Source organism: Bombus vancouverensis, chromosome 6 (genome assembly GCF_051014615.1).
Source record: "Bombus vancouverensis nearcticus chromosome 6, iyBomVanc1_principal, whole genome shotgun sequence".
Lineage (NCBI taxonomy): Eukaryota > Metazoa > Arthropoda > Insecta > Hymenoptera > Apidae > Bombus > Bombus vancouverensis.
Genome location: NC_134916.1, coordinates 14,092,516 through 14,119,959, shown reverse-complemented (window position 1 = coordinate 14,119,959; position 27,444 = coordinate 14,092,516). Strand labels below are relative to the sequence as shown.

The following is a 27,444-nucleotide window of genomic DNA, read 5'->3' as shown; positions in this document are numbered from 1 at the left end:
CATGTTATCATCGACACAAAAGCACGACGCTGAAATTACTACTTCGACGGAGGAACGAAAACTCCCACGAACAACATCCAACCACCCCTTAGGCTACACCCTTAGACTATTCAACTATGTATTTACAAACTCTTCAACTCCGAGGGAGTACACCGTAAGAAAAAACCACTTGCACGTGAATCGCCGACATATATCCCATAAATATTCATCAGATGCGTAATCTGCATTTACATACCAAAGATAGAGCAAGAGCTCGACGTAAGTCCGGAACTGGTTCGCCGCGATCGCAAACAAGATCTCCAAGTTGAAGAGGCTTCTCGTGGACGTTGCCACGTTGGAGGAGCATTAACGTTCTAACGTACTTTCTCGTTGTAGGATTATGATGAATCTTCGATCGATGAAGGGAAGCAGGCGGAACGCAAGTTCGTTAAACAACGCAAATCGTAGGAAACGACTGTACCGCATTGCGAGACCGCATTATCAAGCCGACCTGCTAACGCCCATAATTCACAGGCTTCTGTAACCCCTTTCTCTCACTTCCTCCTTGTCCATATCTTCTATTTGCCTCTCTCTATTTCCCTGCGTAAGTACGCGATATCCCAGCGTGTAACGACGTTCAAGCGAGACACGAGAGAACATCCTATTCCATCAACAAGCTTCAGCTTCTACGTTTCGTTACTACTTGCTTTCGAAACAATTACGCCGATCAAAGGCGAGCATCGATCGTCGAAACGGTTTTGTCGCGGTCCCGTACCAATTCCGATTTCAGATTCGCGTTTATCTTCGATGTTTCCTCCGTAATCCGTCGGAGATTATGCGTCAGAGTTGTCGGAAGACTGCGAAGAGCGAACAAGGGCTCGGATATTGTTGCGCGCCATGAACAATATGGTGATACAGTTATGAAGTAATTCGACTTCAAGTATAAAGTTTTGCAGGAAATATAATATAAATACAGTGGAATAAGTTTTCGAAAAAACTCGATTTGATATAATACCAAGCAGATTTACTTCAATGTTTCCATTGGTCAAATATTTGTCACTTCCCTGTTGAATGCTATAAGTTCATTAGATCTGAGATTTCTTTTTGTAACGCTTCGGTGATCGTAAACATTCCTGTACATTTAATGGACAGTCTTCACAAGTATGAACTAGTACAGGACAATTACGGAGCGTTATCGTTCTACCTTTGGCGCATCATCGTCCAACGATATTATTGATTTCCCTCACCACACGGGTATCGCTCACTTCCGCATAATCCTTGTCGAGATTACGAGCCAAAATCGATAGGAGAACACGCCAGGCGTTGATAAAAAATTGTTTGTCGACGCGGAGCTCCTCGTACTCTCGAATATCTCGGTGAATTCTAGACAGCTCGTCTCTTGCGCTCGAAGGCATTGTCGACCAGCGCATCGCATATATTCGCGAGCTTTCTCGACGGCCAGGATCGAAATCGTTCGATGCAACGAGCCAACAGTCTCGTTCAGAAACGAAAAGAAGTTGCGTCAGCTCGAATTAAAACGGAAGACATCGAAACATCGTGTTTCATTCGTTATTATGCATTGCTACTGGCGAGACTCGCCAAGCGTTCGGCAAAAAAAAAAAAAGAAAGAAAGAAAGCGAATTGGGCCAAACAAATATCGGACGGCGTGGCAAAATTTCGACTCTCAAACGGCGAGAAGTTGAATCGCGGCCCAATTCCTGTCCTATCCGACCTGATCGAATAGAACGTCACATCAAAAGTGATTTGTTTCGGGATTACGTGAACGTTTGCGATACAGATACGACTCCAGAGTTGATTAGTTGCGCCGACGCATTGAACGAACATCGAGAAATTGTTTTAGATTTAGTTAGTCGAGGGAAAAGTTTCGAAGAAACGAGCGAAAGGGTATTCCGCGATCTGTTATTTTACGGCCTGGGATTTCCTAACGCTTTGGTATATCTACTTTTAACACGGTTGCTGACAACCAATGCGATGTAGATTCGAGTCGATAGGTATTTTTAGGTTATACGTATCGTGCCGATTTTACTCTGGAATTGTTTCTTTTTCTTTTTTTAAATAGCGCGTGAGCAGGCATATTATTTGTCATAAAGACATTTGATATATAGTAATTTAGTTTTTATCTGCTTGATTAATGTGATCCTGAATAATCGATACGAGTAATTCTTCAGGGAGAATTATTATACCACTGTATATATTCAATATAAATTATTATGAATACTCCTCGCATATATATATTTTGCTGTTACTTCTTCTCTCTCTATATTATACAAAATGAACTAAAATCTCTTAGAGGTTTCCAATATATGTAACGGATAGATGTCGAAATGCTTCTGACCGATACTGTACTTATGTTAAATTTTATAAAACAGAAAAATCATACGAATATTTGTTACCATACAGCATTGAATCCATCGCGAACGTAATGCAGTGTATGCAAAATCATATGAAGGAAAGTATCGAGTTTCACTGGAAACTTCAAAGCATTAAACGAAGTGAAATTTGCGAAAGTGTGCCTTTAACTTTCGTTCGTTCCCAGAAAAATGAAAATACGAAAAATTATTTAAGACGCCAATGTAAGTTTGCTTACTGAACACGTTCGTATAAACATCCATGGCAGAGTACGCAAAGTACAAATGAAAGAGACTCGATAATGGGATTCATTTGTTTTGTGCGGGTCAGTCACCGAGTATCTCACAATCAGCTGAATTTTATCGAACGAAATTCTTCGCCTTCGCTTTCCGGAACGGGACAAATTTTCGCGGCAAAGAAGATCGTCGACGAGTAGCTCGATAAAAAGGCGGAAAGTCGTTTGAAGTCTGACAAAGAAAGCGTCGCGGGAAAGGAACTTCCGGCTGGTTTGCCGTAGCGGTAAATCGCGCTCTTCTTTCACAAACGAATTTCTCACAGAGATACCGCAGACGACAAGAAGTCGAGCTGACTGTGAGTTAATTGTTCGTAATCTACCTTTGGATTTGAAGGATCGTTAGATCGGAGACAGATGATTTAAAGAGATCGCTAAAGTTGCTCAGTGATACATTTAACGATGTCATATGAAGAGTATATCTGTGATTAGACGATACGATAAGTGGAAAGCTTCTTATTCGAGTCCAATCGTAAGACATTTAAAATTGAAAACTTTCAATATTTGATTTATTTAAAAATCTGGAAAATCAAATATTCTTAACGTTGGAATATTTAAATACTAGAAAATTGTGACATTTAGAAACTAGGGAAATTATTTAATGTTCTGCATATTAAAATATTTGAAATTTTTTAAAGTTGGGAATTTAGAAATTTAAATACCTCACGCGCCTTTCAACATTTAATCGTATTGAAAGCGTTTGCTTGATGCCATAAAAGCTTCCATACAACCCTCGTGGAAAGTTAGTTCTGGGAAACGAAAATCGCGTTAGCGCAGTAAAAAGGCTGGTGAATTGTTCACGTGCTCGCCTACTATTTCGAGAATTCAAAAAAGACTGCGAACGTACGTAAACTTAGTGAATATTTGCTCTCTGAACGTGCGATAGTCAAGTTTTTTAAAGTGCGAGTACTCGTGCCGCGACGAATACACGAACAAGATAAACGAAGCTGAGAGAACTCTCGCGGATGCTGTGATTTCCTTTAACTTTTTTTTTTTACCAATCGAAGTTTGCTAATATTTATCATCCACTGCAAACGAGCTTTGGAAAAATATCTAGAAAAATGGCGAATATGTTCCGGACAAACTTCGAAAACTCAATTCGCGTGTCCTTGCGCTGCTAATTTGCCTGGATGGAGCTATCACGATGGCCACTGGCTTGGCAAACTCGATTTCCTCCGTTAATTATCGTGTATCGACGACGAATACGACGGACAAGTTGTCCCACATAACTACTTTCGTTTTTGCTTAAAGCCATTAACGATCCTATCAATTATGCTGGCTAAATTTTATAAACACACATTGTTCAGACTGTAGACCATGTACCACTTACGTAACATCGCTTTATAAATAATTTCAGATACATCCCAATTTTCATTCTGTAAATGGTGGATTGAAAATTAGCGTCGTAGGTCACGATTTTAAGAATTAGATTTTACGAATTTAGATTCAATCGTTCGATCAATCAATGCCATCAGTGTCAAGTGTCATCTGTTTAGTTTGATAATTAATTAAACGCCGTATCCTTCGACCATTGTCTTAGTCAATTTTGATATTTATACTATTCGATTTGTAAATATATATATATGTCGGAGCGGACATTAGAATTAGGGTTAGGGGCGTGAAACGAATCTTCGTTTGAGTTACACGTTGTCGTTATGCAATAGAGAAGACATTGACTAGTGCAAATACGATTATTATAGAGCCGGACAAGTAACCGTGGTAGTTAGGCACTCGAGAAACTAATGACCATGATCCTAGGTTCAATAACGAATCCGCGGTCGACGGGATGATAGATGAACGTACTCACAAAATCTAAGTCGGATGCGTGATATTCACTGGTCGTAAAGGGTTACTCCTTTCATCAGTGAGATCGCGAACGAGAATGCCTTTCCCGTCCCGATGATGCCACAGAGGAAAACTATAATGGGGTGTGTCTAAGGATACGAGATCATCGGATTCGTCGAGAAAAGCCTTCGTTCAGAAAGTAAGGGAAATTGACGTTGCTGCTAATTGGTCAATCTCCATATCGGTGGTTAGAAAAAGATGCTAGCCGCCTTCGAGGGAAAGTTGCTAGTGGGAGACGCCGCTCGTTGAAAAATATGTCTCCCCTATCTTCCCGTAGTTGGGACAAAGACTGTTTGTCTGTTTGAAGGACTTTAGTTAACTAAACCTTAAGATTTATAACGGGCCCTTGGGCTAGCCGAACATGTACTGCGGAGACGCATCGACATCTGGCAATCATCTTACTCGAAGAATAGGGTCTGCGTGTGGCGAGCCACGGGACAGAAACCGTTGGAATGTTTACTGTCGCGTGTCGCCACGAATATTTCCTTTAAGGAGAGCTATAGAATTACTCCATACCTTTGCTAGGCAAAGCGTTCATCCCGTGACCGCGGCTACGTTCGGCGACTGATCGTCGCCTCGAGCCCAAGCTCATTATCACAACTCTCGAACAATTACAATCGGATTGAATAACTACAATTGTTCAATTACAGACTCCGGTGTTCTTTCATCTCCGACATATATTTATATTAATATAGTAATTAGATGTTCTATCGAGTTTTATATATCCTTATTCACTGACTGATTCCATATGTCAGATATAAAGTTCGGGTTGTTTAGTTCATCTGAGATATTTTCGGCTATTTTAGACCAGGAAGTTACGATAACACCAACGTATGATTGTTAATTGATTATTCTCATCTGAAATTGTTGCAAATAACCTTCACAATTTTACGCCTTATATTTTGTACAGAATACGAAATTCTACAAATTCGAAATACGAAATATTAGCTGATTAATTATAACAATTTGGTTCAGTTATCGGGTTCTGTACGAAACCAGCAGGCGTCTTAATACTTGTGAACGAGGATGTATAAACAATCAAAAATCCAACATAGACGCTTTTCTACTATTCTCATATCGATCTATTCTCCATAAAAATAAATGCTCTATTTGTAGCACGTGCTATGGCACGCTAGCAAGGAAACATCAACGACAAAGAGAAACAATACCTTCGTCGCCAGAAGTTGAGGAGTTGTCCTCTGGTTCGGGCGACGATCCTGGAGATCCAGGGGATTGTCTACCGAGTCTCGAGTCTGGTCGGCCATACTCGTATCCTCCGCTTGATCCCCTGTTGTCTTCCCACTGTCGTCCCTTTTCTGGGGACACTGATCGTCCGTCCCTCGTGTCTGCCGTAACCGAACCTCGCTTCCCGTCCTTCGCTTCGGGGCAGCCCAATCTTTTCCCGAAATCGCCGGACACCGTTGAACGCTTCCTGGGGATTCCGTGACGGGAATACGTTTACGCGCTTTCATTCGCCAGACGGCCAATTCGATCGTTAACGAACTTTCGATCTCGACGGGAACTTAAATTAGCCGCGCGGAAATCGCGAACCCCCGGGCCTCGTAGGAACGATCGAATTTCCGGTACGATTCCCCACGTGGCTCGATCTCGACGATATTCTTTGATTGGCTTGAAAAACATTGAATTTTTATGGAAAGATTTCAATAAGCGTAAAGATTATCGTCCGCATTGAGGAACTGCGTCATTGCGGATGGAATAGGGAATAAGTAGATTTGGACTGTGTCTGGTTCGGCATTATTTTATATCCACTTTATGCACTGTGATATTCTACTTAGATGTATACGCACGGTCTGTTTGAGAAGGAATGAAATTTATATCCCTTCGATTATTGGTTAGTGTTCGTTCTGAGATCGTTTAACAAGATGACACGAATATATTAATTAGCGTATTTTATATACCATATACAATTTTTAGAGTATCATATAAAATTAAAGATTAAGGCGATGATTGGTTAACCGTTAACGATGAATAAAACGAACAATTTTTACAAATATGATCAATATTCGACGTAATATATTCGCAATTCCTTTACTTCTCAAACAAATTGTGCATACCTTTGCATATTTTCTTGATTCACGGACAATTGACATTTAAGCTTACGTGCTTTATAAACATTTGACATTTGACTTCATCCCTCTTTAGATTATCATGTCATTCAATCTGTACAAACAGATAAGAATATGAAACGAGCCGAGATCAAAAGCAACGCGACGTGCGATCGTATACCAGAGAGGCAAGCATTTCGCGACGGTTGTAAACGTACTCCCTGGAGTCGCCTGAAGCGGTGGGCGATCTCCTTCCTGTGAAGTCACGGAACTCCGTAGTGCACGTTGCTGACGACGACGGCTGCTGCGGTGATCTTCTTCCGCTGGTCCCTGAATCTCTGGCTTCGTGGCAGGCGTCACGGACATTTGCCAGGTCAACGTTGGCAGTAGTCTTTGCTTCTTTGGCGGGAGATGGCGGCGGAGACGTTGGTGGTGATGGTGATGAACTTCCTGCACGACCAGAACTGTAGCACACGGCTGCCTTCCGCAAAGTCTCCCTGCACAGCTCGGAGAACATACTGCCTCCCCCATGGCCGTGGCCCTTACGGACCACCCTTCTTCTTCTTTAACTTCCTCCTCTGTTCCCTCGTTCACCAAGTTCGAACGCACTCGAACTCGCACGTTCAACTCGGTGCTTGGCGTATTCGTCGGATACGTTTCACCAATCCTGGCCACGTGCTTCCAACGTCGACATCCTCGTCGTCTGCTTCTAGGGAACCCGTAGCCCGCGGTTCCACCGTCGCAAGAATCGCTCGATACTACATCGTTACCCGACCCCCGTCTACAGCTATTGTTTCAACGTTTAAATTAAACGAAATAAACGCAGAGGAAGGAAATATGTATGCGTGGTCGACTACGGGGATCTTATGCTCGAGCGACCAGTTACCATCCTGACAGGCTTATCTTGAAATTTAAAATTCCCACGGCAGATGCACGCTATCCAACCCCTGCATTTCATATGTATGTAGTAAGAGAAATACAGCTCGAATTTCACCGTGTACTTTGGTAAAATCAAGAAACATTATCTCCAAGGAGCAGCCAGCTTGAAATAATTAAACGCTGCGGTTACAACGGTCGAGGAGGAAGCTCGTCCTCGCGCAGGGTGGAACGGCGGAGCACCATCGCGAACAACGTGCACGAAGATAGTTCTGGATAAAAACTTTACACGTAGACCGATTTGCACGCTCGCGAGCGCGGCCTACAAATCCCTCGTAACCGACGTGTACCGCCGCAGCGGCCACACGTAACTTCGATGTAAACGCGTTTACGAGAATATAAGGGTGGAATGAGCTAGAGGGAGAAACTGATCGAGAAGTTTGGGTCGTTCCATAAAGCACGGGACGAGCGTGCGCTATCGGCGTAAGGAGCGGCTAGCAACGCTAAGGGTGGAAACGATACGTCCAGGAAATGGCGTTAGTTAGCGACGAAGACCAGGAAACATTCCGTGAGGCGTATGCCGTAATAAAAATGTCTGGCCAACTGCCAACCGTTGGAAAATTTACTGGCGACTTTCGACCACGACAGCACGGAAAACGGCATATCGTGAAAGCTGAAACAGAGCAGGCGGCCTGCCATCCTGCACGAAAGTGCATCGACTCGTTTGCATTACGCCCAGCGTTCGCTATAACCTTCCGCTATTAATTCAACGCCATCGTGAAAATATTGGTCAATGGTGATTCGATTGCCTTTCTTCAGACGTCAAGACTTCGTAACTGTACAACTGCTACTGTAATGTTTGCGGTATTTGGTGTTCGCTACTGGTGATAGTGGTTGTGTCAACGCAAACAAAGCTGATTGAAGCGCCGGTATTCGAAAGAACGCTCGAACGTCCAATACAAATATTATGAAAAGGGGAAAGCGTTTGATGATGGAAAAACGGTATTGGTTTTGCTAGAAAAAGCGCTCTTGCTGTTTAAATTCTATTTTCTGATAAAATCATATATTATAAGCCTAGAAGAGTTTTGATAATCCGATAACGATCCTCGTGCAATATTAAATATTCCATTCTGACACGAATCCTGCAACGTTTTTTCTGACGTCAAAAATATTTCTAATTTTTAAAAAACTCGAAGAATCTGCCATACGTAATTTCTTGTTTCAGTTGTACGTCGAACACTTTCTTAATACGTTACGATTTTCTTTATTTGCTAAACTAAGGTCGAGACTGACATGTAAAAATCCCAGGACAGCTAATAAAACTTGGTAATGATACAGTTTCCTACTTCCGAGAAAAGCTATACAGCGTTTCTCTAGAAGAACACTAATAACTCACTAACGAGCCTCGTAAAATTAATATTTCATTCTAACTTTAATAGAATCTTATTACTGACATAGTTTACTGTCATCGTGCGAGTTCTTCACGCTTCGCTAACTACGCTAATTATTCGGTTGAAAAAAATCGTACGACGATAAAAAAAAAAAACACGATAGTTCCGGAACAATATCGACGAAGAGCAACAGCGGGGAAAATGATTTTTCCCGAGCAAGAACGCGATCGATTCGAAAGAATTACGAAGAATTATTTACCGATGGGAATATGGGAGGTACGATAAAATCGTAGACGTGCAGCTGGGACGTGTTACGACAATCGGAGCGTTATCCGTTGCCCGATAAACGTCCGCGTGCCGAATACAGCCACGATGATGGCCGTTGTTTCTGTCGCGGTACCATTTGCCCGGAAATTCTCGAGACAATCGTCGATTTAACCCCACCTTCCATCGGACAATGTACGCGTCTCTGATCGTTGTTTTCGACTGCTTTGTATACCTTTCGTCTTCTGTACTCTATAGCAAGCTCTCTATAATCGAAGCCTGTATAGAAAGGTCGGTTCAATGACGATCGCTCAAGGGTATTTCGAAAACTCTTTTGCGCGGAAAACCACTCGATAAAAGCGCGCGAGGTTCCACGCAACCCCCCGCGATTGTGTGCTTTTCGTCCACGCGTCGAATCCAGCTGGATTAATTATGATCCGAGCAGAGAACGCGATTGCAGCATGCGAATGCTGGAATAACACGTCGCGTTCGATTGGAAAAATTTCGCGATCGCGTATTCCGTTAAATGTGATTGGTATGCTCGCTCGTGCGTCAAACCATCGGATTGTGGCGTTTCAATGCGAACGCGTTAACGAGGGCGTATAACGAAAGATTTATCGTAAAATCGTTTGAATCTGGCACGTTCGTCCACGAGAGTGCTTGGACCAGTGACCTTCACGATCTACCGGACACTCTCCTAATTTTCGTGGATTATAGCGTGTCTGTGACATCGATGGCGCCGTCACCGTTGCCAACCGCGACGACTGCTACACGAAGATATAGTCGGAGGAAGAGAATCCAACCGCAAACGTCGAATGTTCTCAGGCTGTGTCAGATTAATGAGAAAATTGTCTTTGACGTTTCTGCGGAAGTTCATCGGTTGAAGAGGACAATTTCGACACGTGGTCAGGCGGCAGAAGCGCCCAGGATAAATTGAAACGTCGACAGGAATATACGGACACAAAGTGCTGAGAGGATTAGACGGGGAATGGATCGATACGAGTTAAACGTAGAAAGAAGTTGAAAAGCAACCGACCGATCGTTTGCTCGGTCGAGGATAGCTAATTCACGTGTTCGGCTAAAAACAGACTCGTCGACGGCGAGCCGGCCTTGCCAGCTGGCGAACGAATCATCGAGCTTCCGTCAGGCCTTAGAAATGGAGCACAATGGTTCCGTTCTTTTGACGCGTGACGCGTGTAACCGGTATTCCAGTTTTCCAGACGTTTCATCGGTTATCTTGTAAGCTTCATTGTTTTTTCTCGCCCACGGATCGTTCCGCTACATTGAATAAAAAAAATCTAACGTTCCGTCGAGCGACTAGTTTAAAGATATTAAATTTGAAAAGGATGCACGAGATTCCAAACGGGAACAAGCTTCGCGGTTAAGCCAATTTAAAGACACGTGGGTGGGATAAGTTGCACAAGTTGCGAAAAAAGCGAAACGCTGGTGAAGTCGTGAATTCCACCGTAGCTAGATACCGCAAGACCAAGAACCAATTTAGCGCTCCCTATTATTTAGAGAGCACCGTGAGAATCACCTAGCTGCTTAATACCGGTGCTTACGTACGCCAAGGATAAATCATTCTGTCCCGGGATACGCGAATGTATAATTCGCCAGAGTATTAATCACGTTAATTGCGCGCCTCTGGAAATAAACGCCTTTAACCTATTAATTGAGAAGAACGACAAAGATGATACTGGACCAAGTATCTCGATAATCACTAGGTGTGCGGAATATCGCGAGCATCATATTGTGACCACGTGATCCCAAAATCGTGTGATTCGTTTTTAATGCAAATTTACTACATGTTTCGTAGTCTGAATATCCAAAGAGGTACTTTGAGCGAGTGCTTTTATCGAATGAACTTCTAATTACCTTAAACGATGAAAGGACCTTCCTTGAAGGAACGAGATTAAAAGAAAAGGCTGCAATAACTAGACCGTCACGTTAGTAACGAGATACTTTCCGGACTCTCAAAGGCTAGCGCAATCATCGAGACACAGGCCCGTATCGCCGCCGACCATCCACCCACGTGATCGAAAACTCATCTCAGAGGAATTATTACGTCCTGCACAATCTCGAACGGATTCATCGTCCCGTCCCTGCGATCGAAACATCAAAGGAGACCTGACGTCCAGACAGCAGGTTCACAGAGGAAAAATATCGAGTCACTTCGCGCACAGGATCTTACGCCTGCACGATCTTCGTATTGTAATTCCTGGTACAATAGAAACAATGCCGTGCATCGAAGAACGAGCGAAACAAGCAGGAATGAACACTAGGAAGAAAATTCGCGTGCAAAAAAACTGGCAACCTGTCAGGATTTGGCTATTTGCTCGATGTTCACTCGAAGGCCGACCACACGACACACAACCGGAACAACGCGGACGAAGGAACGCGTGCCCTCGAGAAGGATCTGCAGAGGAATAGAAAAAGGAGAAGGAAGCGCACCTCGTCGACGACACGGCAGGACAGAGCGTGCGTCCTCCTCGTGGCAACGCGGCAGCACGTCATCTCGATCAGCAGGCGGACAAACTCAAGCGTAGAGAGGGTTGAATACGCACAAGCCGGATCACCTGTACACCGCACGGTCTTCAGGCGAGAACTGAGCCCGCGAGGGAGGGAGTACGAGAGCGACAAAGAGAGAGGACAGAGGTAGAGGATGTAGAAACGAGAAAGGGATAGTTGGAGAATGGAGGAAGAGAGAGGGCGCGCGTCGCGTCGTGTCGCGTCGCGTCGAAGCAACCCCTATCTGAAAATTCGCGGTGGTGGAAGACTTGGAGGGGGATGCACGGAGTCCAACAGCGAAGCCCAACGCGCGCTGATCGGTTAGTACGCGTGCAACGGTCCGAGGGAGGGAACCGGAGGGATACGGAGGAGGCCGACATACGGTAGAAGGGAGGCTCTCTACCGTCGACGAACGCTACCCTCTGCCCTTTCTCTTCGACTACGCTACGCCTCCTACCCTTTTGCACGTAGCGGCGCTGCTGTTGCATCGATCAGCCGTGCGCCGCCACCTCCGACACTCCCGAAATGGTCAACCCTCCACCTCCGGCTACTCCTTCTCTCTTCTTCGCTCGATCTTTCTTTCGTCTCTCTTCCGCCCATCGACTGCGTGTTGTGCAACCTGTGCCTGCCACCACCTCCGGAGTCATGCCGGCTAATTTTTTCGCTCATCTTCGTCTACGTTACCTGTCTACCTCTCTCGTCCTCCTTTCCTTAACAGTCTTCTCTTCGTCTCTTTTCTCGAACGTTATCATCGCCATAGCACTGATTTATTACAATTTCACATCTATTCGCCCGATAAGATCGCACATTTCCCCTCCAAACATATCGCGTCGCGGTTACATGACTCCGCAGCCGAATGTTGTTGTATCGCGGTAGTTCTAGCACAGCTGACCTTGACTATTAAAGGGACACTCGTAGGGCAGCTCCGTTTTGTTTCAGTTCGTCGCACTAAACCGAAATTACTTTGTCGAAGGATCGTCGATCGATCTCCGCTCTTCGACGAACCTTCTTCATCCTCTGACAGACATCCCCTAACTTCAACACCTGCTTCTTAAGAGCAACTCTCCAAGAGGGTGAAGTACAGGGTGACCTTGAAACTGGTGGAGAAAGAGAGGAATTTGGAAGGGTCGCGCGAACCTCATCCCGAAAAGGAGAGAAACAGTCTTTACGCAGCGATACTCTCTTCGTACGGCCATCCTCTTCCAGCGAAGTTCTCGAGGATCGATAACCTTGAAGACGACGTAGAATCCTCTCGACTCCCTTGACAGATTACGGGCAGATGCGAGGCGGATTCGATGCCGGATGGAGGTATTATCTTTTTCCTTTTCTTGTGAATCTCGCTTATTCTCTGGTCGCTATAAGCGTCAAGGATAGCACAACAAAGAGACGAGTATAGAAGACGATTTGCTCTTTCGGTTTAACACAAGCAACAGATTTCTTTTTTTTTTATCTTTTCTTCCTTCTTTTCGTAGTCCTCTTGGGTTTTTATCACTTTTTATGTTCGTGCTGTAGTTACACGCGCGAGATTCTCTCGTTGCGCAGATAAAAAGGATTGCTCGTGGGAATGATGAAACAGGAGTGGGCTATTCCAATAACAACGCGGTCGGATATGATGCATTTCGACAGAGGCAAATTTTCACTTCGCTCGCTCGCCGCCGCCGCGTTTCGATAACAAGCCTGCTTTTTCCATCGGGTCTCGGCCGAACCATTCCAAATATCGTAACTTTTCCCCTCGTATCTAACCGGTTTACGTACTTCCTGATACTTCGATATTGATAAACTGTATTCTTATATAAAACGTTATGTACTTTCGTTCATAGATATCAAGGTACTTTCTGGTTCCATATATAAAACACGACGATTGATTTACATTATTAAGGAAACGATTAATCGACCACGATTTCGTATTCATACAAGATAACGATGCAAGAATTTGTAACAGAATCACATGTATGAGATACAAGAGCAACATGATCTATGAAGAATCAAAATATTCTCAACTATTCTAACTCAAGCATACAACAAATGTTAAGTATGGTCTTACTGAAATTTGAGGCTTATTTGTATAACGGATAATTGATTATTTAAATACTTTTATACGTGTATACTAAATATCTTGTAGTTTCTTTATATTTCTATATATATTCGTACGAATTCGTTTCAAAATCTATCGAGATACTCATGGCAATCGTACGTCGTAACAGCGCTAACGAAATTTCAAGACGTTTCATGTACCAACGATAGTGTTCATAGAAGGTGTCCTCGTGTGTTCGAATATTTTCGTAAGCCTGCGTTTTATACAAACAGCAAACTGGAATCAATCGACGGACGAATAAAATTCATATTCGAAAACCTCGACGAACAAAAATCAAATTTTCTCTTGGACGAGAGACACCTTTGGAATTTTTCTTTCCTTGATGGTAAAAATTCAAATGTGGCGTTTAACGAGGACCGGCATGTGCATGTTATAAAGATAACTCGTAGCGAATGCAGAACGAGAACGAATTCTTAGTGGTTTTGCATCCAACCGGTTGCGAAATCGCGTCTGAACGGGGACAAACGTTCGTCGATCCCTCGGCACGTCTCTTCCACTCATCCACATTGCTCTCGTGAGTGACATGACTGGAATCCGCGTATGGGTCTGCCGAAATTCCAGACGTATCTAGCTGGATAGGCTCCCGACGTCGTCCATTTCGAGAAACCAGAGTAATAGGAGTCCAATGTGAGACGACGCCATGTACTCTACTCGAGAAATATCCAGCGAAACCATTCACCAATTTCTTTCCTTGGATAGAATTCAAAAAATTCCATGGCACGTGTTACTTCGCGTGATTTTAATCAAACGAACATTCGCAAGAGATTATATCTAAGTAATTCCGTTCCCTTTCGATTAAATATTTGTTCGCAAACGTGCCGCGTTTTACCTAGAAAATATGCTTTCCGTCGGCACGTGATAAGAACCTTTAATGATGCACTTTGAACTTTATTTTCTAAATGTATCCACGAGCACACGAGAAAATATTTAACTTAGCATGTCGATAGATAGCGAAACAAACATTTCATTTGTCGAAAGATGCATACAGAGATTTGGCGAGGATATGCGTAAATGTGTACCCGTGTGAAATCTCAAATAAAAGTAAGTCTTGAATAAAAGTCTAATTAAAAGTATAATGGAAAAGCTAGAGAATTTTATGTGAATCATTGAAAAATAGAATAAGTTTAATGCGAGACTCTTGTACGAATCATAACGACGTACAACAAATCGGTAGAGTTGGCGTATATCATTGTAACTGTAAATATAATTACAATTGCTTTTAATTACTTTTGTTTAAAAACCATAGAAAATCTATTGTTATTAATAATGGCATCTGATGCATATTACGAACTGTATGAATTGCATGCATTTTTTAATTTTCATTGTATATCTTCGTTGGTGCATAAAGTATCAAATGAAATAATCTTTAAATTTAAGAGATACTTTAGTCTTCTTAGCTTTGAAAAAATTATATTAACTACCCTCATTACGCTTCTTTTCGCGTTCCGTTTATTATGTAAATACACAAATCCCACATATATTCTCAGTAAAGGTATTTGCCATCATAAATTGCAGAAATCTGATCGGAAGATTTCACGAATGGTTACAGAGCTTCTGTTTGCTTCTCCAAGCACTAGCATAAAGAGCGTCGATAGTCGTGATATTCTTCCAAACTTCGCCTCGGTTCTTTTTTTTTTTTTTCGTCGACTAGAACAGTACTCTTGAAGAACTTTTCAATTCCCCGGAAATCTCATCGAGTGGTAGGCGCTTGAGAGCAAAGCAGCTCGTGCTCGAACCTCGCAGTTGTACCAGGTTAATTATCGAGGATTAATTTCGGGTCTCTAGCACAGGCGTCATTGGGGTAAAGGGACGCGACGAAGTCTCAATCGGATGCCTTCGTTGTGTACTAATCGAAAGTGGGAAAGAAAGGGATGCTCGATGAAAAATCGAGAGGCGGCGTCATTGAACGGTGTTTTCCTTCCCAACACGTTCCCACCGTGTTCGTTTACACATTGCTCTCTCCAAACGTTTCTCTCAGATCGCGATTTCTTTACGCTACCGAATCGAACTTTTCTGACGATGAGTTGTGCGATTTCCTTTTACAGCGTTCTACATAAAACAAAAACCTTTCTGAACAAGGTAAAGAGAATTTAATAATGGATATTTCGAAACACCATTCTAGCTTAGTATAGAATTATCTTAATGAATATAATTTAGTATTCCCGACATTCTTAACGTGAGCGCAGTGGCCTTTCTAGAAAGGATATTACGATCTTCTTAGAGGTTGCGATTCACAGATTGAGGATCTGGATTCTCCAAGATCCTCAACGATCAAACTCCTCGTGTTTCACCCTTGCTTCGGGAATAATCTGATTTAACGCCGCTATTTAAACTCTCTGTCTCTCTCTCTCTATACAATAGTAGCAAAGGATCCAAGCGTAACTTCCAGCACTCCATATCCCGTACACTGAACGCACACTTTCCGGGCCATCGATTTCCCATTTCCTTCGAACTGCCTGCTCTGCTACTCTAATCCCCCTAATTAAGGTTCACGCGCTAAAACGACCGCGTTATCTTCGTATCGATACTTTCTCTACCTATAGACTTGCCTTCGATTTATGCTCGAATTCCACCGCGCCGATTTCACACTCTCGCGTTATTCCCACTTGGGAATAAAGTGACAGGATAAATTGTAAATAAATCGTTGTCGTTTCAGCGACGAAAAAGGAAACCGAGATCGATAAGTTCGTCCGATGTTCTATAGACTCTTGACGCCTATTCTTTGCTCCCAGTATAGACTCTTTTGTGATCCTTATTCTACTGAATTCGTTCCCATTAATTTCATTGGAACCAGGGCGGCTATAGTTGTCACCGGTTACGTGTAACAATCTGTCGACTGCTTTTTACCTTTCCTAAAGATACGACTGTTGCGCCAATGTTCGGCTTCAATGGTACCTTTTGCCTACGAGACGAATCGGATCGGACGTGTTCCTTCTCAATGGCAGTCTATCCCTCAGGAACTCGTTCGTCGACGTGTGACTCTGACGAGAGTTGGATGAATCTGCGAGCCTCGTATTTAGGCGCATCGAGATCGATCTCCTTTCATAAACCACATCGGAGAGATCTTTCTTTCTTTGAGACGACAAATGTGACGCGACACGCTGACATTCTTATCGGTACATAACACTCGTTGGTAACGACTTTTGGATCGTGGCACTGGTCAATGGATATCGCACGATACTATCGATTAAATCTATTTTTCTAACTCGAAGGACCAAGCGTGAGCAAATTTAGAGCCGGGTGAAAATAACAAATGCAAGTGATTACTGAGAATCATTGCTCGTTAACCTACTCTACGTGTTATTGTTGTAAAAAGACGATCTTCCCTCACCATCAAATATGTGTGTTCACGATCAGCATAAACTCGCAAGTTATTAGTAAACATTTTACGATTACTTTACGATATTCTCGCGAATATTGTATCTAACAAAGTTACCAGCAGTTCTCGAAAGCTACAAAAATAATTTTGTATATCTACAATACTGTCTTTCCAAGGGATGTACACGTTTTACAGAACATGTTTGCGAGTATTATGCAAGCAGACAACAAACAGACATTCCAACATTCAAAATGGTTGTTCGTTTCTTTGTATCATAAGATTTAGGAAGATAAAACAGCAGGCACCAAAGGGTGCTGTAAATTAAACTCTCCTGAGTACTGCATCGTGCAGGAGGAAAATCGACTAAATTCTTTTCCTAATTAGTTGTACTAAGAAGAAAGGGGTGAAACAATTAAGAGATATGGAACAATTACGTGCAATATTCTGTATAACAGACCCTCGATGCTATTACGACGATTAAACCAAACTCCAACCTAATTTTAACCCATTGCATTATAATGTCAAGTACACTCGTGCAACAGATTATGGTTTCAGTTGAACAAAGACAGATTGTATTGATAACGAAGCTTAATTTCAACGCTAAATAAAGCTTCAATTCTTTAACAAGGATCACCAAATATGAATAATGTATACTGTTTTATTATTTTGAACCTGATATCGTATTATAACAGTGAATAGTCGAAGCTTACTTAAACACCTATTTATCTCAGTGTATCTCAGTGGCAAAGTGTTAACGTAGTTCAAAACGTAGAGTTTGTTGTACGTAGACGATTATCAACTCTAACAGGCAATGCAGAACAAAAACTATAGATATGTCCAAAATATCAAGCATTCTGTGTCTTAACGTAGTTTCATACGCACGACTTGGTCTCCCATTATCTCAACGGGCCTATTGGCCCGGTTCAGTTCGATTGATCGACTACGGCGTTCTGATTACACCGAAGAAATGCACTCTGAAAATGGACGTGGCTCTTGGACATCGGCCAGCATGATATTTCGAAGATGAGTCGCGTTTTTCTCATCTGACGTTGCCGGTAGGAAAAAGTCCTAGAGAAAATTGAAACCTCCTGGTACGTGACTCTGCCGTGACTCGTCTCCGCTACCTACGTAAATAACGGAGGATTCGTTGCCCTGCTGCGATACACAATTCCCTCTACTGAGATTTCACCGCCACGATCCTAAGATACGGGAAGAGAAAACGTCGTTAGTGACTTAGCGTTTCGTCCGGCATGAAAGATCGCTTTTTCTCCAAAGAGAATCGTAAGGAGATTTGCTGACACGTTGAAACGATCCATCCATGTTTCTGATACATTAGAAAAATTTGTTGGATTGTTGCTTTCGATGGTATCGAGAGACAAGAGGAAAAACACATGTGCGAAAAGACTACACGTTGTAATTACTATTGTTTACTCGCTTAGTCGCAGACAATTTGTCTTTAATGAAATTCATCGAAATCGATGATCTATGACAATTTTCCTCCTACCAAAAAAAGTTTATACAAACGCTTAAGATTTAACATCTAAGCATAAAAATTATTTGGAAGGCTAGCAGCAGAGTCATCGTGTACATCGTTAAATCTCTCGCGAGTGCTTAGAAATTTTTGCAGCTAAAGTGCTGCTATTACACTGTACAGATATTCGTATTATTCTACAGTGGATTCCATAAACGACGGACGCAGCAGCTGCTTTGTTCGCGAGTGTTAAATAGGATTAGACGACACGCGCGAAACGAATATTAAACAAAGAGCAACCTTTTCAAGTTTCCCCTTTATTTCACCCGTGGAATTTCGTCTGTCTGGCGCAAAAAAAAAAGATTTTCGAACGTAGTGGGTATCCACGCGATAGCGAAGCGTTTCACAAATCCATGAAGCGCACTGATGAAATTGACGGTGTAGCCGTATGTATCTCTGGTCGGCATAGAAAGCACGCGGCTGCACCCTACGAACTCGATAAACGAATTTCAGGTAAAAGCGGAGTTCAATTCGCTATCAGATCCGTCTCGAAGTCGAAGGTCTCTGCGTCAGTCTAGTCCGATCTTCCCTCTCGATCGATTCCACCATATTCCGTGATATTGCTGGTTCAATCTATCCCGGTAGTGCAATCGTGTACGTCACAGTCGGAATAGATCATCGATTATCGATCGCCGAGACTCGAACGTGAAAGGAACTTCTCATTCGTGCACACGGGGGAACACGACCTGTTCCGGGTCAAAATTACTGGACGACTTGCGCTGTAATTTATTCCGAGCTCACCCTCGTGGATCACTCGCCTTCTGACCAGGAGTTTCTCGAAATTTAGATTTAAAGCGGTTTAGATGAAAAATCGAAGGATTCGACGTGGCTCGTTATTTAAGGCATAAAACGTTCCCGGCATTCGGAGCGAGTTACACAGCACACTTTTTGCCCATTGTATACCCAGCAGACCTCGGAAATCCTGTTCCATTTAAAAATCATTTTACCCTCGTCAATACATATACCACGATAGACCGCGATCCAGAACATGGTTCTTTCTCTCGGTTCGTTTTAATCGAACGCAAAAAGGTAGCGAAGAGGTTCGAAAGCGAACGACCACAAAGGCGGTCGGAAAGCTCGGCGGAAAATGGTTCCGCGAAATGGCCGGAGTTCCCCACGACCGGGATATTTCTAGTTTCAAACACGGCGCTGGCATTAACGATCGGACGTATTGCTCGTTACCGCAGTACCGCTTTATCGTTCGCGAGATTTATGTCAAGTGTATCGAAAGACTCGGGCATTTTTATTTGATCGAGATAATGTCGACGTCGCAGCTCCTTTGTTCCTCGCTACAGTGGCCGATTCTACGGACCGGGCCACGACCAGTTATCGAGAGTTATCGAGCACAGAGGGAAGCTTCTTTCTCCTCGTTTCTTCATGGGATTTGCCCGAGCCAAGGAGCGCTTCGATGCACTCCGATGTCACGCTTCGATATACCCGGCCCCCTGCGTCGAGACGATAATTGCATCGTCGAAAGTCTTACCTTTCCTTCCTTCTATTTTTTCCCTTCTTTCTATTATCCTTCCTCCTTTCTTCCTCGTTTCCGTTGATTAATTAAAATCCGTACGGAATTTTTTTCCCTCTCGGTAACTCACGATGCTCCGAGAATTATACACACGGGAACCGCTTTCTACACGTAGCGAGCGGAGAAAGAAATTACAGAGGAACTCGTGTCACGTTTCTTCCTGTGCTCCGCTTTCGACATTTTTTACCGACTAATAAACGCTCGTTAATGAGCATCGGTGATCTATCTCCTTCGTGTTCCAAATGGAGAAGTTCAGTTGCGCGGGAACTCGTTAACGCGCGATCGAATGTGATGTGGAGAACTTATGCAAAGCATCCAACGAGCTAATCTTTCTTCGTTTTTAGAGACATAAGAGAGAATCTGTCTTGCGGAAGGAACGACGATGCTTCTGCCGGTGAAACGCGCTCGATGGACGTTCCAGCAATTTCAAGAGAATTAGTTCCGGTTTCTACGCTTTAATAACCGAGAAATTATCGTTGTAGTGTAGATACATCTTGCTCGGGGTACAGAGACGATGAAGTCGTGAGGAAGAAGCCGACGTTGGAACCGAGCTAAATCTACCGGTCGCCCGACGACTTTTTTCGCAGCCCACTTGGAACCGTACCAACAAAATCCCGCGACTATATGCGGTGAATCGAAAAAAGGGACACGAACTGCACCGACCGAGGGAAAAATTTTATTACCATCCGACATCCCTTAGCCGTGTTTTCCGATAGTATTAAAACACGGTCGCGAACAAGCCGCCGACACGCTCTAGAATTTGGCCCGTCTTCAAAAGAATTGGCTTACCCGTTTTTCTTTCTTTTTCTTTTTTATTCTCCGCTGAATGTTAAATATTCTGACCGAAGTTTTGTTCGCGAAATCCAAACAAGTGTACTATTGGTTCGCATTAACGAAAATGTACATAGCTTGTTTGAAAAGTAATAAGATTCTCAATATTTTCATTTAAGTAAATTCATTCATTAGTAACTGATAATTCATTTTATTCGACGCGTGTTTGTTCAATGTAAATATAAAGCTGAAAATGATTAACTAATAAGTGAATAGATTTCTATAGTTGTAGTGTCCTTATTACGAATTCTTTGATTGGAATTTGGAGACTTAGGAAAGTAATTACAGAGAACCAAATCAGGTGAATATAGTGGATTCTTGTTAAAAAATTCTCGTACAATATACTTTAATCATTATAGTATTATATATTTGATATTCATAGAATATTGATAGTAATATATATAGACATAATCTCAAAACAATCGCAAAAATTTGTAGATAGTATCTACATAAAAACTAAACAAAGAAGATTTTATTATATTTCAATTAAACTAGCTATATCACAGTATAATATCACGATTAAAGCCAATAACAGTAGTGCCGGCTCAGACACTGTCCGAATCTACTTATTCTGCCGAATATAGTAGGAACAATCGTTGAAAATTTCCAATACAAATTGAACGCTATCTAAATTAATACGAAAGATTATCGTCAATGATTATCTTCAAGACAATCTTTATTACAGTATTATAAGAATAACGAGTCAATTTCTGAATTCTAAATAGGATTTTCCTCGTTTCTTTCATTTATTTTTAGCAACTATTTTGTCTGTTATATGTTTGACATCCATGAATAATTGATATACATAAAATAACTAAATTGGTAGATCGCGTTTGCCCAACGATTTAGGAAAATACGAATCCTACTATTTTTCACTCTGTGTAAGCGAGGACTCGACACGGAGAAAAATGACAAGCTCAAAAGTTTGAAACTCGCCGGAACAAAGATTACTATGACAATGTACTTGTAACACAGAACGTTCATAATACGGACGTGGTTTTTAGATAGGAGAAAAATTCGGTCGGCCATCGATTCCTGCATTGGAGGAAAAGTTTCACGGACTGGTTACAGCGGTGATTACTTTTCTTATTCCGGGAGTGGCGCCTTTGTTCCGGAGGTGGCAAACTTTGCCAAACACGCGATCCGTAAAGATGAATCGATGCGAGTCCTAAGTTTTCTCAGCCAGTGGGCTTCTCTTTGGATTCGTCGCCGAATACACGAGTCTCGTCCTCTATGAAGTCGCGATTGTCTAGATTCAGAAAACAACCAACGTCGAAATTAATACTTCATTGTGGAAGTTTACAATGAGATACAAAATATTTTCGATAAGTGAGAATTTCCAAAAATGATCGTTTTAACAGTCCAATAGAATGACTGTATCAATAGTCTACGTTCAGAAGAACACAGTATGCCTCGACCAGATTATTACTCTTTTCAATCATTTCGTATTAAAATACCATCTTTCTAGCCATCAAGTGGCGCAAAAATCAAGCAGTCGACTAGCATACTTTCCCCACATAGCCCTCGACTAACACCACGTTAATAGGGAATTTAATATAAACAGATACAACCAGAAACGTAATTCTAAATATTTTACTGGCTGTGTATACGATACCAAAGTGCTTATACTTGTTGATGAACGAGCGAGTAAGTAAATACATAATTAAAACAGCGAACTCGACACAACGGAACAAGGATACCGTGAATTCCACAGTTGCAAGTTCTTTCCGCGTCCAGCTGCGAACCGCGACATCCCGTAAACTTTTCAATTACCACTACCTCCGAGATAGAATGCTGTCCGACATCGTTTCCAAGAAGAAACCGAATTCTTTCTTTTGTTAGCGCAACTTTCACCTGTGCCCCGAGTCCCGTTGGACGATCGAACGATAAAAAATAAAATAAAAAAAAAGTAGCAGAACTAACTAGATTCGTCTCGACGACTCAACACGCAGCGCAGATTCGTAGAGAGAATGAGACGATGCTCGCGCGTGAATTCGACGAGAAAGCACGAATGAAAGGCCGACCCTAGCCAGACGACGATCCAGGATAATCTTCCTGATCCGTTTATGCCGCGGATTTCGATTCACCGGGGAAGGTCTCGCGAGATATTGTGTCCTCGTTTGCGATTCACGAATTCTAATCGTGCCAACAATGCCCGGATTAAGATGCATAAACGAACCTATCCGATCATTCCCCGTTTCCCATTCAACAAGATGAACTTACACTGACTGCCGCTTGTGCACGGAACTCTGCGCTTTGGATTTTCGCGCGGCTTCAATACCTGCTGATAAGAATAACGCTGGTATTATTGGGAAGCGATCATGGGAATTGACGTTCGTTTTCGTTGCCTGTCGAGAAATCAGCCGGTTCATTAAGAGCAATCGGTTGATAGTGCGAATTAAGAGCGCACGCCAGCTTGATCAACTGAATAGATGATTCGTGATCTTATCAGCCGTGGAAACAGCCACGTGCCACGGGGTTCATTGAGGCAGGCGATACAGAATACTGATAGAGAGCTCCGAGCAATTTGTCATTGCTTGTACAATGCGTACGAATGATACATACAAATGAATGAATTTACGGATCGACACGTGTGGCGAACTGTCGATGAAAGATATCCGTATCATTCTCTCACGAACTTGATTCTATTAGTACATAGATCTGCGAAAGCATTTGTACATGACTTTTATACGAGTGTGTGTATATTTTTCAGAGATCATAAAAGTATTTACATAGTCCATTATGCATTGTATCAATCAGCCTCAATGTCGAGTGGTGTACTACCTATATATTTAAAATGTGTCGTAAGATGTAAGACGTACTGTGTGTATATTAATTTTTCAATAAATATATGTTTACGTATCTGGTAATTTTTGTGTATTATACATTTTCAGATTGGTTTCAAATTTTACCTATGTAACCATTACATTCGTGTATCGTTACAACGCTAATAAAATTGCAGAGTATTTCATATAACATATACAATACGAACGTAAAAGTTTTTTATGGCAAGTGTTCAAGTACTTTCGTAAGCCAGCAATCTTACACATGAGTGAATTTGCGGATCGTACGAGCAATAAATGGCCGATAAACATTACCAGTAGAATCTTCTCTTAAAGTTACGTTTAGCAGTATGTAATCTTACTAACCGACAGGAGAGACGTCAATGGTGTTAGAACGCGCAAATTGCAACAGTTTATGAGAAACATAAGAGGATATTACGTCGATGGAGCGCTACATGTAGCACACGGATCCTGCCATTGAAGACCGTCGTGGCGCTCGTAAGAACAGTCTCACGGATGGTAGACGCAATCGAGGCGACCGATGAATAATTCATCGACATTAGATTCTTGATAAATTTCCGCCGGGGAAATTACTTTCGCGGTCAAATCGCCCGTAAAAGATGCGCGCTCTATCATCTTCGCGAACCAATCGTCGGTAGAACCGCCGATAGAATCATTGATAGAACGGTTCATAGAATCGTGTGCAGAATTTTTCATGAACTCGACGATAGAATAGAAATACATGTAATAAGAAAAATAGAAAAATCCTAAGGAATAGAATAATATTATGGAAAGTATAAACATAACGATATCGGTGAGAATGTATCACCTAATGTAACGCTCAGACACTTTAACGTAGAGAATAAGAATCGTTAGGAATGATCACTGCGCGTTTCTTGATCGCTATCACGATAGGAACTCGTCTCGTGGATAGGCGTCAATCATCGTGCCAATCGTAACATCCGGCGGTGTCAATCAGTCGAACAATACTTTCGATCGTGTACGGTCGACGAGAGTTTCCATGATGTTCGACGATAGATTTCAAAGAACGTCGTTCCCACGAGTGATATTAATCGACCATGCTCGTGTTGCTACGTTTCGGATGTCGACAGATCGTTTAATTCCATTGCAAGATCCACTCGAAGGATATATCGGGGGAAAAATGTGCAACACGTAATTCCATGCAGAGAACGGAAGTACGGCAGAAAGACAACGAAAAGGTTGGCCAGGCGTAACCACGAATACGACAACGTCGCGAATGCTGACTCAGCGACAAGGTATTTTAATGCAGCGCGATTATTTACAACAGCGACCGTCGTAAATTGTATCGCGTAAAATATGAAGCCGGCATTACGTGCACCACTACAAACGATTGATGAGTCGGTGAACTGTTCTTATCGGAAATTAAACGTTGCCAAATTCGTGGCCATGTGTTACATTCCTAGTTTTCACTTTTTGTCCTTCACTTTGCACTTTGATAACGCTCTTTTGCGCGTTATTTTATCAAAGAAGCGTACAATGACAAATTGCGTTCGGCTGAAGGTTGCTTTAAGTATTTAATTGACATAACGAAAGCTCACTGATTTTCCCAACATACGATTCTTCATTTATTCCGCGTTATAGCTATAAAATCATTAAAGAATTTTTCATTTTCGTATGATAATGTGATAAGAAACAAACTATATCGTATCTGTAAATCGTGTTAAAAAACGATTCATCCTTCTCATCCCCAGAAGATTATATTCAACAGAAAAAGACAAAACGCGCTAGAAAACTACTTCAATCTTGTCTTACAACAGGAACTCAATATACAAGAAAATGAAATTCTAACAAAGTCGTTTATAAGTTTAACTGCTCTAAGGAGATTTTATCGCAGCGTATCTTATGCCTCGTACGTGTATAAGAATAAAAAATCTTAGCATGGTTTTATAGTCAATGTGGTAGATCACATTCAGATAAATAGATTCACTCGACGACAGTTCATTTAATTGGGTAGTAACTATTTATTTTTCCGCTACCAATTAAAATTTCTACTCTGTACCATATTTCTAAGACTCTCGGCCGGTTCGTAATGAGAAAGAACAGCAGCATCTTCGCCGTGATTTAGGCTACCTGTTAATGAGGCCTCCGTTACAAAGTTATCGAGCAAGGCTCGCGTAGAACAGAAGGAAATTCCGCGAGAGACAGCGTCGAATGTTCGACGAGCACGAAATTAATTGCTCGTCACGGCCCGTTCCCCTTTGCCGCACACGGAGCTCGGGATAAAGTGTCAAGGGAGAGGGCTTCTTCATGCTCGCGAGATCCTCTCGTCTCATCTCGAGCCTTCGCGCGCTTGACAAAGTGCATATGAAATATAACGAGAATGTGGGATGCGCCTGCATCCCGTGGGGCAATTTCGCACGAACACGTTATTACTCGAAGTGTGGGAGGGAGGTCCAAGAATGTACGGTAAATTTACCATTCCTTCGTAGCGAATATAAAATTTTCCTAATCGAAGCTTCTCCGATCTCGTTAACGTAAGCGAGGTGTAATTATGGCAATATATTTATGGCCCGATAGAGGCTTATGATGTTGCAGTTAATTATAACAGATAGTAAAGGATTATTCGTATTTGTAGATCAACGGCTTGGAAAAGTTGAATTTGAACTAATAGTCCAAAATTTATTGAGATATATGTGATAATAAATTCTGATTATGCAATTATTTTGACAATAGATTCTAAGGCGATTCGCCAAGGTTATTCAAATTCAATTGGTAGCTTGAATAAAGGAAAAAAAGTATACTGATTATTCGTATTAAAATCCAAATTTATATTCTGTATATGAATACTTTAATCAGTATGAATTTATGGTATTAAATTTTAGAAATAGCGCAGAAATATCAGAAAGAATTGAATCAAAGACTTTAGGCTACACTATTTTACAGAACAACGATGCAATATACATAGTTCGTGATTAACAATGTAATAAGAAAAAGATCTTAAATATCACAAGTAAGAAAGAAAATTATTATGCATGCAAACAAGTATATCGGTAGATTGTTATAATAATATGTTAGCTAAATGACTGTACCCTGAGAAGTAACTGGATACACTGAAACTCAACTGTCTTGAAGCTTTGGCCAACAACAAATTCTAACACTACTCAGTATGGTATATCGCAACTTGATAAACATACGAACTAATGGACAAAATTTGTACAATCTACCATGGTATGCATTATAATCAAAACTAAAACGCTTGTTTGATATAATCCTGTAATAATAAACAGATGACAAACGATACGCGAAAACAACCTTGTAAGAACACAAACACGTGTTCTAAATTTCATTCTATAATTTGATTCACTTTACTCGATTTAAGTTACTCATTATTCATACATATCAATTCGAAGTAAAATAGATCTTACACAAGTTGTCCACAATTGTTTCGTAACAGAGAATCTTTCGACATTCGAATTTTATTAGCAACAGGATAGGAGACACGATAAAAATGGAAGAGCGGAGAAACGTTAATGCATTCGTTTCCAATTTCCCTTGGCCAAGCTTTTGCAATTAGCCCGATTTCACGGGTAGTGTTTAATATTAAACGCGATGACGCGGCGTGAATCTAATGAATTCATTTATCACGGCTCACTTATCCCTTCGATCGAGTTTCTACTACGAGTCAAGTCAGGTATTCTCGTCTTCTCGGTTCCTCTCTACGTACCGCAATTTCCCAGGTACTTGTATATGGCCACTGTTTTACGGTAAAGTACTCACCTGCAACAGA

The 27,444-nt window shown here is 41.9% G+C and overlaps 1 protein-coding gene across 19 annotated transcripts in view; it reads right to left on the bottom strand.

Moving 5' to 3' along the window:
• Positions 1–27,444, bottom strand: part of LOC117157590 (uncharacterized) — a 208,875-nt gene that overhangs the window by 60,667 nt on the left and 120,764 nt on the right. For 3 of the 19 annotated variants that reach the window (XM_033335737.2, XM_033335738.2, XM_033335740.2), the window contains exons 1-2: positions 6,771–7,084; positions 5,656–5,918 (exon numbers count right to left, since the gene is read on the bottom strand). The exons of the other annotated variants lie outside the window; for them this stretch is intronic. In XM_033335737.2, the coding sequence (XP_033191628.1) occupies positions 5,656–5,918; positions 6,771–7,069 (562 nt within the window). In that variant the 5' untranslated portion in view covers positions 7,070–7,084. Of the gene's footprint in view, positions 1–5,655; positions 5,919–6,770; positions 7,085–27,444 lie in introns of those variants that run through there. 19 annotated transcript variants of the gene reach the window in all.